This window comes from Dichomitus squalens (genome assembly GCF_000275845.1).
Source record: "Dichomitus squalens LYAD-421 SS1 unplaced genomic scaffold DICSQscaffold_11, whole genome shotgun sequence".
In the NCBI taxonomy this organism is placed as follows: Eukaryota; Fungi; Basidiomycota; class Agaricomycetes; order Polyporales; family Polyporaceae; genus Dichomitus; species Dichomitus squalens.
In genome coordinates, this window is record NW_006766893.1 from 513,511 (window position 1) to 527,995 (window position 14,485).

General features: G+C 53.9%; 6 protein-coding genes across 6 annotated transcripts; 3 read left to right on the forward strand and 3 right to left on the reverse strand.

Moving 5' to 3' along the window:
* Positions 1-266: 266 nt before the first annotated feature.
* Positions 267-492, reverse strand: DICSQDRAFT_169606 (uncharacterized protein; the record flags this gene model as incomplete). The annotated part of the gene is made up of 2 exons (XM_007365223.1): positions 267-293; positions 361-492. 2 exons carry the CDS (start codon positions 490-492, stop codon positions 267-269), a joined length of 159 nt encoding a protein of 52 aa, XP_007365285.1.
* A 1,177-nt stretch (positions 493-1,669) lies between these two features.
* DICSQDRAFT_58985 (uncharacterized protein) lies at positions 1,670-2,395 on the forward strand (the record flags this gene model as incomplete). Its single annotated transcript, XM_007365224.1, has 4 exons — positions 1,670-1,721; positions 1,778-1,960; positions 2,044-2,094; positions 2,157-2,395. Coding segments are annotated over 4 exons (525 nt in total), but the record flags the coding sequence as incomplete, so codon positions are not given.
* A 93-nt stretch (positions 2,396-2,488) lies between these two features.
* Positions 2,489-4,157, reverse strand: DICSQDRAFT_169608 (uncharacterized protein; the record flags this gene model as incomplete). Its single annotated transcript, XM_007365225.1, has 3 exons — positions 2,489-2,513; positions 2,571-4,045; positions 4,110-4,157. The coding sequence occupies 3 exons, from the start codon at positions 4,155-4,157 to the stop codon at positions 2,489-2,491; spliced, it is 1,548 nt and encodes a 515-aa protein (XP_007365287.1).
* Positions 4,158-4,752: 595 nt separating this feature from the next.
* On the forward strand, positions 4,753-7,276 carry DICSQDRAFT_180370 (uncharacterized protein). Its single transcript, XM_007365226.1, has 8 exons — positions 4,753-4,973; positions 5,096-5,336; positions 5,768-6,021; positions 6,128-6,335; positions 6,398-6,467; positions 6,535-6,722; positions 6,791-6,993; positions 7,051-7,276. Exons 1-8 carry the CDS (start codon positions 4,843-4,845, stop codon positions 7,163-7,165), a joined length of 1,410 nt encoding a protein of 469 aa, XP_007365288.1. The 5' UTR covers positions 4,753-4,842; the 3' UTR covers positions 7,166-7,276.
* A 673-nt stretch (positions 7,277-7,949) lies between these two features.
* On the forward strand, positions 7,950-10,006 carry DICSQDRAFT_59098 (subtilisin-like protein; the record flags this gene model as incomplete). Its single annotated transcript, XM_007365227.1, has 7 exons — positions 7,950-8,210; positions 8,276-8,541; positions 8,595-8,922; positions 8,985-9,184; positions 9,244-9,378; positions 9,439-9,895; positions 9,950-10,006. 7 exons carry the CDS (start codon positions 7,950-7,952, stop codon positions 10,004-10,006), a joined length of 1,704 nt encoding a protein of 567 aa, XP_007365289.1.
* Positions 10,007-10,996: 990 nt separating this feature from the next.
* DICSQDRAFT_169611 (uncharacterized protein) lies at positions 10,997-12,481 on the reverse strand (the record flags this gene model as incomplete). The annotated part of the gene is made up of 3 exons (XM_007365228.1): positions 10,997-11,418; positions 11,476-12,354; positions 12,439-12,481. 3 exons carry the CDS (start codon positions 12,479-12,481, stop codon positions 10,997-10,999), a joined length of 1,344 nt encoding a protein of 447 aa, XP_007365290.1.
* Between the last annotated feature and the right edge of the window lie 2,004 nt (positions 12,482-14,485).

Sequence of the window (14,485 nt, forward strand, 5' to 3'; positions counted from 1 at the left end):
ACTATGGTACATGTGACTAACCACTCTTCGATTAGTCATGGACACTTCTCTGTAGTATATAAGAACTTCAGATTGTGTCCTCCCTCTTCAGTCTTTCCTTACTGACTGAAGAGTGAGTACTTCGTTACCTTTACCTCTAACTTGTAGTTACTTACTTAACCTTTGTAGTCTTGCTTCGACTCTAGGTACAGTTCGTTGCTGCAATATAGTCTTTCCTTACTGACTGAAGATCTTGCTTCGACTCTAGTCGGATCTAATCTTTGTCTTCACAGCCCCGAGTTTATCAAGAACATCTAGATGCGCATGATCAGCCAACAGCACGAGCGACGGTGGTGAGTCCGCATAAGCCGACGGACGCACTTGGTCCAACAAGAATGCAACGATAGTTGGGGGCTTCGCGGTGACCTGGCGCGGGAAGTCGAGTGCCCTGAGCAGAGGTGGAGCACGGAGGAAGGCTGGGAAGAGCGCGAGGAAGCTGTGCAGCTGCGACATCGAAAGGAGCTTCGTCGGATGCATGTAGTACCAGTGGCCCAGCTCGTGTGCTAAGTGCTTGATGTGGAAGTAGTGGGGTCTGAGCAACGATTAGGACGGGAAAGAACGTGGACGCACTGAGGACTGCTTCGACCTCTTCAAACTTGCTCTGTATGATGAATGTATCAAAGATGACGATGTACTTGCTCTACATATGTTCAGCCGCCAATCAGCACTCCGATTCCACGGTACCACGACAACGCAGCTTACCCAATGCAAGTGCAAACCACGCTAAGTTAGCTGTCTACAGGTAGTTTCGTTTACTCAAAGCCTAAAATGATTGCTAGTCACGCCTCCGGACAGACTCCGGATACACATCTATTCGCAGTTACTCGCCCCTGAAACAGGAGGGCCTCAAACGCGGTGCGAGTCAGGAGGATTGAAGGAGGGACAGACAGGGATACATGTGTTTGCCTCGCGTGAGCAGAGTTGGTCATGTACACAAGCCATCGGCCCTAGTCTTGCTGTGACCGCAAGAACACGTAGGCTTTCCGGCTGTTTCAACCGCGATGAGTGTTCCAGTCTCGTCAGCGGGCTACACTCGTCGATGGGACACGATCGCGGGGCTCAGGACTTGCGAGGGTTGAGCCAGGAGACCCCACGTAGCCATGCTCGGACGCGGTGGAGGCCAAGCCCCTACAAAGAAAGCTACAAACAAGGACAAGCGAGCAAGAGGAGGAGGTGATGAGTGCGTCGGGCGAGCGGCCCGTAGCGAGAGCGCCTACGGGCCGCTCGAATGGACCTTTGGCGCCGGCCTCTCTCGCATTCCGCCGGCCCCCATACTCAGACGATAGGTATGTAAAAAACATCGGAATGCCTGCCGTGCAGTCCCGCAGGTGCGAGTCAAGCTCGGGTGAGCAATTCTCCAGTTTTCTGATATCAGTTGCAGTTTCTAGACGTCTTATTGGAAGAATAGCCACCGACCCTTTCTGACCAAGCCTTACGCTAGTACGCGGGCACCGGAATCATCATAAGAAGCTGCTCAAGCTCTCTCGGCGACATCAATTTTGGCCTGAGTCTGGAAACCGATGACACCTCACAACGTGACGATCGAGCTTGTCGAGAGGCTGACAGGTTGGCAGACCACCTTCGCACCCCTGTGCCAGTGCAGTGGTCTCATGGCTCTAACAATGCTCTAGAGCCGCTCACCGAGGAGGCCGTCCAGCTCTTTACGAGCTTGGTGGTAGGATGTGAGTGCGAGGCCAACCTAGTGCATGCTACTGTCGAGTTGACAATTCATGTGCAGATCCGTGTATGATGGCCCTCACTGGCGGAGCCTGGAGCATTCTCCCGGACTTTGGCAGGGCCACAGTCCGCTCCCTCGTCTTGTGTCCGGGGGCATCGCACATGTTCACCGCGCGGGACGAGACCGGGTCCTTGGTCGGCTTTGCCCTGTTTTCACTCCCTGGAGAGCCGTCCATGTACGTCTGTTGAGTTTCTGCGTTCTTGTGGTGAGGGTTCTAGCTGTATTCGGATAGGCAGGGAACACATGAGAAGGATGACATGTCGGAGTAATGAGCAAGCTGTCGCCGGAAGGGAGACAGTACTTCGCAGAGGTGAGGAGTGTAAACGTTGGCCGCTTCAATCAAGTTGACGCATCTTGTCACTTGCGTTTATCAAGATAGGGAAGGACATTCCACGATCCAAGGACAAACTGTTTGGGATTGAAGCCGCAGAGCGTAACACGTATTGGTGCAGTCGCGCAATGGTGCGTGCCGATTATCAGGGAAAGGGCGTAGCGAAGGCGATGTTCGAGATTGCGTTTGGGGAGGTGTGCAATCCATACTTGACATATACATACCGTGTCGCGTACGGGCCTGACACACATGCGGAATCCACGCAGCGAAGACTGGAGCTACAGTGACACTGACCACAACAAACATCCGGAACGTATGTGTCATTAGAGATTCAGAGCTTCCTACAAGCAGCGGATGATCATCCTCAAACAGGTACCCGTTTACGAGAAGATCCATGGGTGGCGCCTATCACCCGAATTGGTGAGTCGTAACGGGGGGACAGAAGGACCGCAAGCTGCTTACTCGAACATAGCGGTCACATAGTGCGCCAATCGTCTCTTGAATTCTTGCGGATCCAATGGTTCCTCAACGTAGCACCCACAAAACCTAAGTGCGTCCAATGGCATGTTCGTCGCCACTCGGCGCTCGAGCAGGTCGATGATAGCGTCTGTCAGCGCCGCGTCGATGTCGAGGTAGTGGAGCTCAAGAAGGCGGACTGTACTCGAGCACGGGGCTCGTAGGGCATCAAAGAGGTTTCGGAGGCTCGGGAGCCCGCTTGAGGGCGCATATCGGAAGCTGGCCTGGAGGGTATGGAGGGGAAAGCGCTCAAAGAGCGCAATCCACATGGGGTAAGAGATGTTCCAGTCCAGATAGCAGTATATCCTGATACATGTCAGCGGCGAACTTGCAAATGCGCCAAGCAAGGTCGTCCAAGTGTCCTCGGTGACGATGGTTCCGATAGTGAGAGGCTCGCCGGAGATTTCAAGGTGCGTCCAGCGGTCCCCGTCGTCAAGCATACCGTACAGACCGATACGGTGATTGGCAAAATGAAGATAGAGGGCGGTGTAATGGGGAATCAGATTCTGGAAGGCCAGCTGATAGGGATATATTGACCTGATGGGACTGAGGAAGCCGGAATGTCGGTCACCGATATACTTGACATTGACAGTACATGTGGAGGGAACGATGATCCTGTCGAGCACGTATATGACTTCGCGAGGGGACCCTACGAGTTCCAGCGCTTCGAGGCGTGCGAGTAATATCGTACCGTACGCGTCATGCGGAGGCTCAAGACTGGGTGCTAGTTCTGTGTAGCTGGTTTTGAAGATCCGTAAATGAGGAGAATTTTTCATGAGACGTAGGGTTGCGGCGACGGAGGGACCTGTCTCGGTGGCGCTCAACTGGATTACTACCTCCAGGTTTGTCAACGAGAAGGTTTCCCATGCTGGATGAGCATCTCTGAGAGTCAAGGAGCGCAAGGAAGGGAAGTGACTTGGAGAGAGGCAGAGCTCGTCGTCAACGGGGCGACTGCCTGACAAACGGTCGTAGTAGCAACAGAATAGCTGGGCTTCCTTCAGGACATCGAATCGGCCGGGAAACTGGGCTAGTACCGAGGAGGGTGGCTGGTCAAACGTCCACAGCTCTAGTCGACGGACTCTATGAATCAGAGGTCGGATCGCAATGACTGCGGCCTCGAGGTCCGCATCCTTATCATCAAGCTTTACTTGTAGAGGCGTCTCTCCGGAACGTTCCAGGAATGTGGTGAGCCAGGTCGTGTTCTTCCACCAGCCAGAGTCGACAATCGACGCCCACAGTGTAGGACAATCGAGAGCAACGCAACGCCAGTAGCGGCACACCCACGTAACGCGAATCCATGTTGCTGCTGCTTTGGGTGTGGTACCGGAGCGGCCAGGCAATTGGGGCCAGCCCAGCAAGAGCTGTAAGACTTGGAAGATGTACGCCAGCAACTCCAGTGGAAGCCTATCGACGCTGGCCGCCTAGCAAAGAAGCGATCGATCAGTGTTACATCTGAGCACGCGATCGCGACAGAGAGTTTCGTACTGAATTTTCCGCATCCCTGAGAGTAACAACCGTGCCTTCGATATGCATAGATGAGCTACTGCCCGTTCGCAGGTCCGTGACTGATAGCTTGAGTTGGAGCCAGTTGTCAGACTTGATGGCTTTTGAAACCAACAATAGGGGTGGTCAGAGTGCACGATTACGGGGCGATTCTGGGACGATTCTGGAGGACGATTCTGGAGGTGATTTTGTTCTCAGAATCGCGATTTTGGCAGAATCGCGCAGAATCGCAGAAGCTCCTCCGGAGGAGCTTCTGCCCTCCAGAATCGCGATTCTGCTGTCCGCGATTCTGCCTCCCCCAGAATCCTCCCCAGAATCGCGACCATAATCGTTCCCAGAATCTTCCTTCGGTATGGGGTGGTCAGAGTAGGCCGCGATTTCGACACGATTCAGATATCAAGAATCGCCTCAGAATCGCTTGGAGAATCGCTTCAGAATCGCGCACTCTGACCTCCCCTAATAAGCATCAGGTTTGGATGCTCACCTAGGGAACAAGTTGCATGTGTAGACGTCACGGGAGGGACCTCGAGCGGCAAGCCGGACCGGCCATGCCAGCGCGGCGAGATGACATAGTTCAAGTTGGCGCCCCAGATGTACGTGTCGTTCGCAAAGTGCTTTCATCGTCGTCGACGTCTTCTGTTTCTGCCTCCTCTTGCTTTGGTCTACTCTCGCATGTTCTGAGCACGCCGCGGACTGTTGAACGGGACTTTTCACTATGGACTATCTGAATGCGGGCCTGGACCTGGTGCAGTCGCGCCTCGCGTGGGTCGCGACGGACCCATTCGATTGGAAGCTATACCTCCAGCTGACTTCTTGGGGCGTGTGCCTCTTCGAGTCTTACCTCTTGTACGCTTCCTCCTTCTGCTTTCTTCCTCGGGGCTCTCGCAGTGCTTGTGCTTGCGGCGCTTGCCATGCCGGGATGTTCTCGCATGTCTCGAATGATCGAAGCTCATGCAAACGTCTGTTAGACTTCGCCAGTTCCCGCTCTACTCCAAGACGGAGCCGCCTCCTGTGCTGAAGGACCACTTCAAGGAGGAAGTGTTCAAAAAGAGCCAGGCATACGGCAAGGACAAGGCCAAGTTCTCCCTTCTCGCCGGCTTTTACAAGCAGATCGTCGACTCGATCTTCATTCACTTCGGCATGGTCGCCTGGTCGTGGAAAGCTGGTGGATGGATCGTCGGCAAGTTCGGTTATGGGCCAGAGTATGAGGTACGTGTACATCGTGCGCGAGGGATGATGGTGCCAGAGCGGGCGCGCATATATAACTGTAGCTTTTGGTTGGACGTCGTCGTGTCAGTGCCAGATTCTCATTGGATCCTGGTTGACTCTCTACTTGGCCAGGTCAACGGCGCATGATTGTATTAGAAGTCATCCTAGCGCATGCATTTGCTTGGGCTTGCGTTAGTGCATGCACCTTCGTATCCGCAGGTTGCCTGGATGTATGCGCCTATAGCAGTCCGTACAGGAATATGCAGTATGGTCGGCACTCTCGGGCGTATGTTCGTGCTGGTCGCTGGCCGGAATCGAGCGCGTATACTCACTGTATGCGCTCCCCATGACCTTGCCTTCCGCATATACGCACAATTCGACTGCATTTACCCTATATTCCAGCGCATACACTCATATTCTCCCATACACAGATCACCCAATCCATCGCTTTCGCCTTCACGCTCTTCTTCCTTTCGTCGCTCCCCTCGCTCCCGCTCTCCATCTATCAGACCTTCGTTCTCGAGGAGAAGCATGGCTTCAACAAGATGACTCCGCAGCTCTTTGTCACGGACCTCCTAAAGTCGTGGGCGGTCGGCTTCGTTATCGGAGCACCCTTCCTCGCTGGATTCCTCGCGATCTTCAAATGGGCTGGAAGCAGATTCGTTCCCTGGTTGATGGCATTCTTGTATGCATTTCTCCTGCTCTCACTCCCTCCCAAGCCCCCTAGCGCGTATACCCGTAGTGACTGCTTCTATGCGGGGCGTTTCACTGATCCAAACGGATTGAAACAGGCTGATATTCCAGATGTCGATGGTTGTGCTCTACCCGACGGTCATCCAGCCGCTGTTCAATAAGCTGTCCCCGCTCCCCGAGGGCGACCTCCGCTCGCGCATCGAGGCGCTCGCGTCCAAGCTCAAGTTCCCGCTGAAGCACTTGTACGAGATTGACGGCTCGAAGAGGTCGTCGCACTCCAATGCGTACTTCTTCGGATTGCCTTGGGTGCGCTGCGTTGTCGTAGTACCGTGGAATCGGAGTGCTGATTGGCGGCTGAACATATGTAGAGCAAGCATATCGTCATCTTTGACACGCTCATCAAGCAAAGCAAGTCTGAGGAGGTCGAAGCGGTCCTCGGTGCGTCTACGTCCTCTCCCGTCCTCGTCGTCGCTCAGACCCCGCTAATGCCACATCAAATACGTAGCACATGAGCTGGGCCACTGGTACTACATGCACCCGACGAAGCTCCTTTCGGTGTCGCAGCTGCACATCTTCAGCATCCTTGCGCTCTTCCCCGCGTTCCTACGTGCGCCGCCTCTCCTCAGGGCATTCGACTTCCCGCCTCAGGTCGCGGCGAAGCCCCCAACTATTGTCGCATTCTTGTTGTACCAAGTGCGTTTCGCCGCCTCCTGCCGCCTCAGTACTATCGCTCGTGCTGTCAGCTGATCATGCTCATCTAGATGCTCCTGACACCGTTGGAAGCCGTCGTGGGGATCCTGATGAACGCCGTTTCGCGCAAGTTCGAGTACGAGGCGGACCGCTTCGCGTGCGAACTCCAGAACAAGCTGGGGGACTCGAAGATGGCGGACATGGGCGACCGCCTCGGGCGCGCGCTGACTGCGCTGCATGTGGAGAACCTGAGCACCGTTTGGGTGGATTGGCTGTGAGTCCTGCTTCTTGACGATGTCGGTGGTGTAGCCGTTGTTGAGAGGCGTTTTAGGTACTCGGCGTACCACCATTCGCATCCGACGCTGACGGAGCGGTTGCGTGCGCTGGAGGGATACAAGGCCGCCGTGGCTGCTGAGAAGACTGCGGTAGAGAAAAAGGAGTTGTAATCGCTCGAGTGACACCGAGTATCTTCTCGGGAGTGGGTGAGGCAGAGGTAGAGTATGGAACATCACTCTGTACCTACTTCGCATACCGCGGGCATATTTATTGGTTATCCGCACGAATTCGCAGCGCTGTGTTTATGCGGAGTCGTCATTTGCAATGACGGTGTGGAATACGTATCGTACATACGCTAGTTGCCGACCACCCAGAAGTCCCGACAAGGACTGGTATGGCCGGCAGCATTTGTTCAAACCACGTCTTTGGTGAGGTGAGAGGTACCCGACTGTTGTACATCCCGAAGAAATTCACTGATGGGCGATACGTAGACATTGATCCGAACATGGCGCCTCGGGTTCACGTTATGCTGCACACAATCCCGTCCGTATGTGACCACCTCCTCTCTCGCCTAACTCAGGTTTCTGTACACGCAGGGCATAGTATGCCCGCGGCTCATCTCAAAAATAGTGACCGTCGGGTGCGTACCTATCCGATTGTCATCCCGTTTATGTCCTCAGAGGGCCTTTGTCTCCTGCAGATCATTGGGATGATACAACGAGCTTGACGAGGGCTGTCCTCAGGTTCACGTAAAGCATGATGCTGGGTGAAGAGCAGGTTCTCGGTCATACCCCGCTTACCCTGAGCAGACGACTATATAATGGCTCTTTGTGAGTGCTACTGTCCCCACGCCTCTGGGTCGCTGGTGTCCTCTTTTTCCAGTCGCATCTCTTTGTCCCTTACCCAGTTCAAGTCACCCTCCGAAGACATTCATCTCCCGCTAAGCAATACGCCATGTTCTCTACCAAGCGCCTTCTCGCCTTCGTCTGCTTAGGGCTGGCGTACGCCGCCCCACAATCGGCGAACTTCCGGGTTCACGAGCAGCTCGTTGCCGCCCCCCGTGGCTTCACGTCCGTCGGGCCCGCCCCCGCTACGAAGATCATCAGCTTGCGCATCGCTCTCGCGCAGAGCGACAAGGACGGGCTCGTCGAAGCGCTGTACAGCGTGAGCGACCCGAAGAGCGCGAAGTACGGCCAGCATTTGTCTAAGGCTGAGGTACGTCTATGCCACGACTCTGCTCGCGACGGCTTCTCATGTTCATCTTTCCGTATGCTCGACAGGTCGAGGCATTCGTCGCTCCTAGCTCCGTTACCAAGGCCGCAGTGAATGCGTGGTTACAGGAGAACGGGCTGAACGCCACGAGCATCTCTCCTGCGGGAGACTGGATCGGCGTTGACATTGCCGTCAGCAAGGCGAACTCGCTGTTCGACGCTGACTTTACGACTTTCGCGTACCAGAGCTCGGGCAAGCAGGTTGTTCGAACGCTGTCGTACTCTCTCCCGGAGGCCCTGCAGGGGCACGTCGACCTTGTGCACCCAACGATCAAGTACGCACATGTCTATTGCCACACGATGTCCACCCGTTGACTCCATCGAGTAGTTTTCCCAAGCCCATCGATCTTCGCCTACCCAAGACGAAGCGGGCCTTCCACGAAATCGTTCCAATGAAGCGAGACGTGGCCTCCACCTGCGCAAACGGCACGATCCCGGCGTGCCTCCAGGATCTGTACCAGATCCCGACTACCCCAGCCACAAACAACAACAATTCGCTAGGCGTGACGGGGCTCTTCGGCAACAACGCACACTACGCATTCCTCGAAAAATTCCTGCAGACGTACCGGCCGGACATGGATCCCACGACGAACTTCACGGTAGTCGGGATTGATGGCGGGGTCAACGACCAGGACGGGTCTTCAGTATCTGAAGGGGTTAGTGTTCATATTACTCCAAGGTCAGTCAGTATTCACTCCCTGACCAAATCGTTCCACAGGAAGCGGACATACAATATACAGTCGGTGTTGCTACCGACGTCAATGTCACCTATTACTTCATTGGACCAGACGTGAATGATGACCCCACTGGGGGCTTTATAGACGAGGCAAACTTGCTTCTCAGTCTGGAGAACCCTCCGCTAGTACTCACGACGAGCTACGCGGACTCGGAGAGTGGGCTCTCCTTCGACCTAATCGAGTGAGCACTCCGATATTTGCTATGACCTGCTCGATGATCGTGTCCTGAAAGCTTGGCAGTAAACTGTGCCGGCTGTATGCGCAGCTCGGCGCGCGCGGCACAACTATATTGTTCGCATCCGGAGACAGCGGGCCGGGATGTCTAGAGGACAGCAGTGCGAACTTCGCGCCGACGTTCCCGTCCACCTGCCCTTAGTAAGTCTCGCGCTGCTGGCAAAAGTTCATGTAGCGACGACTGAATACGAAATTCCTTAGCGTCACTTCTGTAGGAGGCACACAGAGCTTTAGTCCGGAACAAGCGTGGCCCGGCTCTTCTGGTGGATTCTCAAACTACTTTCCGACACCCGACTACCAAGCCGCGGTCGTCTCCGCGTATCTCGCTACGCATGGAAGCAAGAATGCGGGGCGCTTCAACGCGAGCGGGCGTGCATTCCCCGACATCGCTGCGAAGGCCGACCATTTTGTCGTCCTGGAACCAGACGTGTTCTCTTTCACGGGCACGAGCGCCGCCAGCCCGACAGTGGCGAGCATCGTCGCCTTGCTCAACGATAGGCTACTGAACGCGGGGAAGCCCCCGCTGGGCTTCCTAAACCCGTGGCTGTACTCGGAGGGCTTTGCGGCGTTCACGGATATCACCACAGGTAACAGCTCAGTTCATTGCTCTCAGAGCGATACGGCGCGAGGATTTGATGCGGAGGTTGGTTGGGATCCGGTATGTTTTACCTCGAGTGGCGGATAACTCTTGTGCTGATGCGGTCTGCGCAAGGTTACGGGCTTGGGTACCCCTCGCTTTGACAAACTAGTCTCTTTGCTTGGATTGTGAGCGTACTTCGCAGCCCGTTTGTGACGTTTGTGTGGTACAGGAGCAATCACTTCCTTGCTGGCGTGACACTTGAGCGAGGTAAACGGTTTGACTTGAGTGGAACAGACAGTCGAAACAGGCGCCGGAAAGCCCACGCCGCAGCATGATCCCCCAGACTACCAGTAGGGCCTGCTCGCGCGAGTTGACCATATGTATCCCTGTCTGTTCCTTCTCTGATTGCTTCTAGCACGTGGACAGCCGCCTCGCTTTCAAAGTCCCTACTACGATCTCTCCTCTCGAGTGACTTTTGTCCATGATTGCGGTGTTTCGGTGATTTTTGAGCGAGCCCTCCGCGTCGCTTGGATGTCCGGGCGATTACAATGGCGGAAAAGGAGACCCTCGATCATGGAATTGAATTCTCTTGAACGCAGCGGATCCATAGAAACAACCGCTACGATTTCAAGTCGTACGGGGGGAGCTGGACCAACTTCAAGTTAGTGATTGCCAATGAAGACATGTTCGATCCTCACAAAAGGGGCATCTCAACACAGTTCAATGTGCTAATAGTTCGCAAGGGTAAACAAGGCAAGAAAAGTGGAAACGAAAGAAATGGACAAATGAGGTACGTCAGCAACTCCATCGATGCTGATTATCACTCAGCGGCGCGGTCAGCTCCGGTCTGGTATACCGCTTCAAGTGGTCGCGAAGAGATTAGTGAGTTTTTGGCTCCTTTCCTGAAGTTTATCATTCCTCGTGACATATGAAGGCACGTAGATAATTGCAATTTTGTATTCATTAGTTCGACTTGGTACACCACCACCCTCAGCGCACGTAAGTCCGAGTCCTCGGAGTAGGGAGCGTTGAAGAGCTGGACATGACCTGCACGGTCTTCGCTCTTCATACCACCGTCAAGACGGAGGTATTTCCAACCCGTATCAAATGTCAACTAGATTTTCAATCACGGATATCAACCTGAGATAGCATATAAATTCCAGAGAAGGAGCGGCCGAGCTACTCTTCATAAGCCGGAAGATGCTCAGTGTCCCTGCTTTGTTCCTCCAACTGCGCGCTGACCGACGCGAATGCAATACGGAGCCTGGAGACCTCTTCCTCTAGTGCGCGAAGAGCTGTGCTGTTCCCGCCGCCACTACTGACCTCCGACCCAGCCCTCGCGCTTCCAGGAGATGAGAGCATCGACATCTCTCGCTGCAATAGATCGATTCTTTGTGCGAGCACCTCCCTTCGTTTCGACGTTCGTGTCGCGGTCGTGCCCGTGGAGGTAGCTGAGGACTCCGTCTCCCTGCGCATATGGGCAGACGGCCTTGTGAGGGGATTTGGATCCGCAGGCCAGAGCTCTCCCCCGAACTCGTACCCAGAGCCCGGAGTCGAGCTGACGTGGACGCCGCTTGTATGCTGTATCAAGGGAGGGTGCGCTGCGCTCGCAGGATGAACGACCGTGGTGGAGTGCAGAACAGATCACATGTACTCACAATCTCTGTAGCGGTTGCCGCTGACCTCACTAAGACCGTGAGGTTTACGGTAAGCTTCCAGTGGGGGGTCGTCGTGATGAGAAGGAATCTGCTCGGATCGCTCACGCCTCGCGTGTCCTTGAGCCTTCCGTCGACGCAGGAATAGTAATCCCGCGACTCCCGCTATCAGGATGAGAGCTAACCCTCCTAATACTCCTCCAATAATGACGCCAACAGGTTTCGCCGTAGAGGGGGTAGAAGCCGCAGCTAACGTTGACTCTGACGTCGTCATGGTGCTACTAACGATGGTTCTCGACGTCAAAGGAGTAGACGTTGAAGCGGTAAACGTTGTAGAGGTAACATTGCTCTCCGTCGTGTACACGACATAGTCGAAGAGAATGAGAGACTTCGTGTCGCCGTCTGCGGTCATCACCAGGGTGTGGGGGCCGTTCGAAAGTCCCATGATCGAATGAACAAGTTGGTTGTACTGTATGACTTCCGTACTGAGATCAGGAGTGTGCAAGAAACTACCGGTATCGGCGCCGTCCACAGTGAAGGAAATATTGGCGAAAGTTGCCGTGTTGTTGGGGAGGAAGTTGGGCACGATATTATAGACATACACTGCGGTCCCCGTGAAGTTCACGATGATTTGAGCAGGGGTCAGCCCGGGGGTATGAGTTGCATCGTGCCAGGTATGGTCGTGTATCTGGCTGATATCCAGGGTGGAGGGTTTGATCTTGCAGCTGTCGCAGTCCTCAGAGGGGGAGCCGACGTGCCAGGTTCCGTCATTGGGTAGATATGTAGGAATGAAACCTGTGGTGTCATCTCCGAATTGGTCATCGATGGTGACGTTGACGGAAACTGCTCTCGTAGGGACGGAGAAAACATGGAGGTTATGTACTACGAATGCAACTAAGCATTGTAACCGTGAATCTATCTGTCAGCAAATGGTGCATCTTTGGGAGTCACTGTGCACGGACATACACACGAGCAAGGCACGCCTTCTGCAATTTTTGAGTGCAGCCATGACTGGACTCGTGAAGTTGACTTGCTACGTTGTCTGCGATGTGAGAGAGGAGATAGTCGGAGTAAGTGGGGGCGTCCACGCAGACAGGCATCCCACCCTGTGTCATTAGTTTGGTAATCGGTTTGGCTAGTTTGGCAATCACACTGATTGGGTTTGCCATCACCTTGGCTGATTCGGCAATGCACCGGCGAGCTGCCAAACTCACATCGGTTGCCATGTCAGAGTGCACGAGGCATTTGAGCGAGTGGTCAGAAAGAGGATATATAAGGCAGAAGTGTAGCTGTTTGCATATCTCATCGGAAAACTGTCGGATATCGCATGATCACACATAAGGATCTGTGTTTCGGTGTACTCGTTCACAGCTCCTTCATCTTTTGCTTCATCCTTCAGATTACATCTCCAGCTATGAACAGCTGATTTGCAGAGGGAAGATGCCGGACGAGTTACAAGCATCATTCAATGTATAGAAGTATTGCCCAGTTCCCACGTAGGCAGCCGGCAAGGGTAACAAGTAGCTCGGAGAAATTTGGAACCGAGGAGTACTGCCTTGAATGATCAAGGTGACAGACAGCTCACCATATGGCCAATGTCTCCCCGGAATCGGCGGCATTGTGAACATTGGTTACATCGTCCGTTCATTTCGCCCCGCGCGGTGTGCTTGTCAGCGCTTGATGCAATCTCCGCACAACTGGCTGGCACTTCTGCACTTATGTTGCGAAGCGCAATCCGGCACGCCATCGTGCATTCTGGTCGTACATAGCTAGCCTTGTGTCTGCACATAAGGTGCTCTTGCAGACACCTTGCTCGTTCCTGGCATAGAAGAACGCAATCTCGCTTGTGTAAGCCAGCTGCCAGCAAATAGTTATAGACGTTGCCAGTCACCTCTGATGATGTACCACCTTGTCGCGTATGCGAAGGAGGGGCTGTTAGTATGTAGTACTTGTGCCCATTTAGCGCTTCGGGTATTCCCGTGGCGGGCCCCGACTTTGTCCGACAGCTCAACAATTAAGGGCCTGTTCGGCAAAGAGTTGGAGTTAGAGTTACCGGCATTTCATGCCCAAATATAGTAATAATATCTCGGTCTTCAATCTCGAGAAAACTCGAGTTACTCGGGCGAGTGCATGCGTTCGGATGCCTCCCAGTAACTCCGGGCGGTTGTTATCAGCTCAGGTCATAACTTATCTCGAGGCTCTACCCTTTTGGCAGCCTGCTTGATTCTCTCTCTATAGAGTATTGGGATGGCTACCATGACCGGCGTAGATTGTGATCAGACATCCGAGACCATCCTACTTGAGGGATTAGGGCAGGCTACTACCAAGGCCCGCCCAGTCAAAACAATGACAGTTACTGCTATAATAGCCTGTCTTCGGCGCTCTATTTGAGCCTGATGGATAGCTTGGTGAATTTAGACAGCTGCTCTTGTGTGGACCATGGTGAAGCAGGGATGAAGCAGAGCCCATCTGATAAGCCATAGCTATTGGTATACTAGATACATGTACGAGTTCAGGGCGCTTGTCTCCTCCGGACTTCACGGGTACTCCGCCCCTGTAACTCTAACTCGCGCAGAAATCCTCGGAAATGCCGCCACGTGACAAAATGCCGGTGACTCGTAACTCCAACTCTTTGCCGAACAGGCCCTAATGTCTATCTCTCTGGAAACACTTCACGGACACACTCAATACTCGGACATAGCCACTTCGGTTCTCAAAAAAATTCCTTTCGTTCTCCTAGAATATGCCAGCACAACTGATGGATACAAGACCTACACAATGGACCCTGTCGAGTTGCATAAGCTTATATAAAGGTGAGTATTTTGCTCCCTCTCCCGCTCTTCCCTATCTGCAGCGTAATGACTCACCACACCGGAGCATCGCGCGTAGTAGCGAAGTGTGTCGTTCGGACAGGCAGCTTCAATATATGCGATAATCTTTTCCACAGAAGATACACTACAAGAAACGTTTTCACAACTCATATTTATGCTGAAGCGGAGTAGTAGACTATGCT

Bases quoted from the DNA above. Each gene is read 5' to 3' on its own strand.
- DICSQDRAFT_180370 (XM_007365226.1), top strand. From the start codon at position 4,843: ATGGACTATCTGAATGCGGGCCTGGACCTGGTGCAGTCGCGCCTCGCG. The intron at 5,337-5,767 runs GTACGTGTACAT...TCCCATACACAG, and splicing joins GTTATGGGCCAGAGTATGAG to ATCACCCAATCCATCGCTTT. The intron at 6,994-7,050 runs GTGAGTCCTGCT...GAGGCGTTTTAG, and splicing joins ACCGTTTGGGTGGATTGGCT to GTACTCGGCGTACCACCATT.